At 37.3% G+C, this 1,966-nt stretch overlaps 1 protein-coding gene across 1 annotated transcript; it reads right to left on the bottom strand.

Moving 5' to 3' along the window:
* Positions 1 to 173: 173 nt before the first annotated feature.
* Positions 174 to 1,631, bottom strand: LOC122571749 (jerky protein homolog-like). The gene has a single exon (XM_043735836.1). It carries the CDS (start codon positions 1,629 to 1,631, stop codon positions 174 to 176), a length of 1,458 nt encoding a protein of 485 aa, XP_043591771.1.
* Between the last annotated feature and the right edge of the window lie 335 nt (positions 1,632 to 1,966).

Below are 1,966 nucleotides of genomic sequence, written 5' to 3'. Positions count from 1 at the left end.
GTGTGCATATATTTCAAATGGTACATGTCAACAATTACACGCCACATCAAATCGCACGCGTCCTAATTTTCTTGTAGCTAAATAATATTATATTTCTTAACATATTTTGTAAAATACACGTTTTAATATAAGCAATTCTTCCGAGTTACGTTCATTTTGTGCTTCAAACCATGTTAGCTGAACCTTGGAAACTTCGCACCAGAAGGGCCAGCTTCATCGTCGACACTGTCTATGTCCTCATCATACAAAGTTTTGTTTTTAAAAGCTCGAATAACTTCGTCGGTATGTAACTTTGATATTATATTACGTATGTTATCAATTGTGAACCAGTTGATCGCGCTGGATGGATCGCACCCTTCGCACCCAGGTAAACTATGCAGCAATTCAACTGTTTCACTTACGTCATTATTTATATTTCCTGAGAAGTCTACCCTCAGTTTGTGTTCAAATTTCAAAAGGTTTCTCCACGCCATTGTCATTGTTACACAGTCGACATACGACCAAGCATCACGTACAATGCGGCAGCAATCCCACGCGTTTAATTCTTCATGGAGGTCTATCACTTCTCTCCCCGTATTGAATGTAGGTAATGGCATTAATGCCTTCACCAATTCTTTTCGGTACTTTCGCTTGAAACATGCTATTATTCCACAATTCATTGGCTGTATGAGTTCTGTTACGTCATATGGAGGACTCATAACTGTAACGAATGAATCTCTTATATTCAGATAATTGAGATCGGGAAGTAACCTATCACTACCTAGTAACAACAGAGTTTGCTCCCTGCCCCCGTTCTTCTCTTGTCTTTCTTTTACTGATTTTATGAAACATTCTTCGAACCATAGATTGAAAATGGAATCGTTCATCCAAGCATTGGCGTTTGCTGTGTAGATAGTTGTGGGGGCATTTGTATTCAAATTGTGTAAACTTCGAATATCCGCAGTTCTGCCGATTACTAATACCGGCAACTTGTGACATCCGGTAGCATTTGCACAAAAAAGTGTTGTAACGTGATCTTCGCATATTTCTTTGCTTGTTGTCAATTTCTCGTGGGGAAAGATCAAAGCTCCTTCTGGTACTGCTTTCCACAATATTGCTGTGTAAGCGGCATTGTAAACGTTCTCTAATGCGTACTCCCCGTTTTGCAGAATTTTCTTAAAATTAGCTTTGAAGGTGTCTGTTGCAGGTTTAGTTGGGAGTGGAAAATCTCGCCTGACATCTGTACGGCTAATATGGTGACGGCTTCTAAAGCTATATAACCAACCTTTACTGGCTTTAAAATGAGACTCTCCCTTTAATTTGTCATTAAGTTCCAGAGCTTTTTCATGTATCTCTACTCCTGATATTTCTATGTTATTCTTCATACATCGTTTGCACCACAGGTAAAGAGCTCTCTCGAATTGCGATTTACGTGACAATGGTATAAATTTTTCGAAAGTGTCGTTAAACACTGGGTTGGTTTCGAAATGTCTTTTAATAAGCATTCTTTCTGCATATATAGAGGCCATCATGGCTCTTGGAACACCGTATTTTCGTGTTATGTTTCTGCGATCCTGACCACTTTCTAACATCTGAAGAATTTCGTATTTTTGCTCAATTGTCAACGTTCTCGATGTTTGATCTTCCGCCATTATTGTTTGAAACGTTTCGAATGTAAGTACCGCACAGAAATGATGTGACGAGATATTATTTCGACAGTTATCATAGTTGACAATTTTGATTGGGGAAAACAAATACTATATGAACTATATACGTATATAGGTATATACGTATGTACGATACACTGTAGAGAATTATACAACATTCTGATGATAGAACGTTTGAATGATGTATGTACGCAATATATAATCGAGGTTATGCTGTATGTGTATCAAAATAACAAATAATATTCGGCCAAGAGTTGATAGATGTGAAAGTAAGAATTTATCATCAGATAATTATGACAATAATAGGGACAGATTTAATT

Source organism: Bombus pyrosoma, linkage group LG10, assembly GCF_014825855.1.
Source record: "Bombus pyrosoma isolate SC7728 linkage group LG10, ASM1482585v1, whole genome shotgun sequence".
In the NCBI taxonomy this organism is placed as follows: Eukaryota; Metazoa; Arthropoda; class Insecta; order Hymenoptera; family Apidae; genus Bombus; species Bombus pyrosoma.
This window is presented reverse-complemented; position numbering and strand designations above follow the sequence as displayed.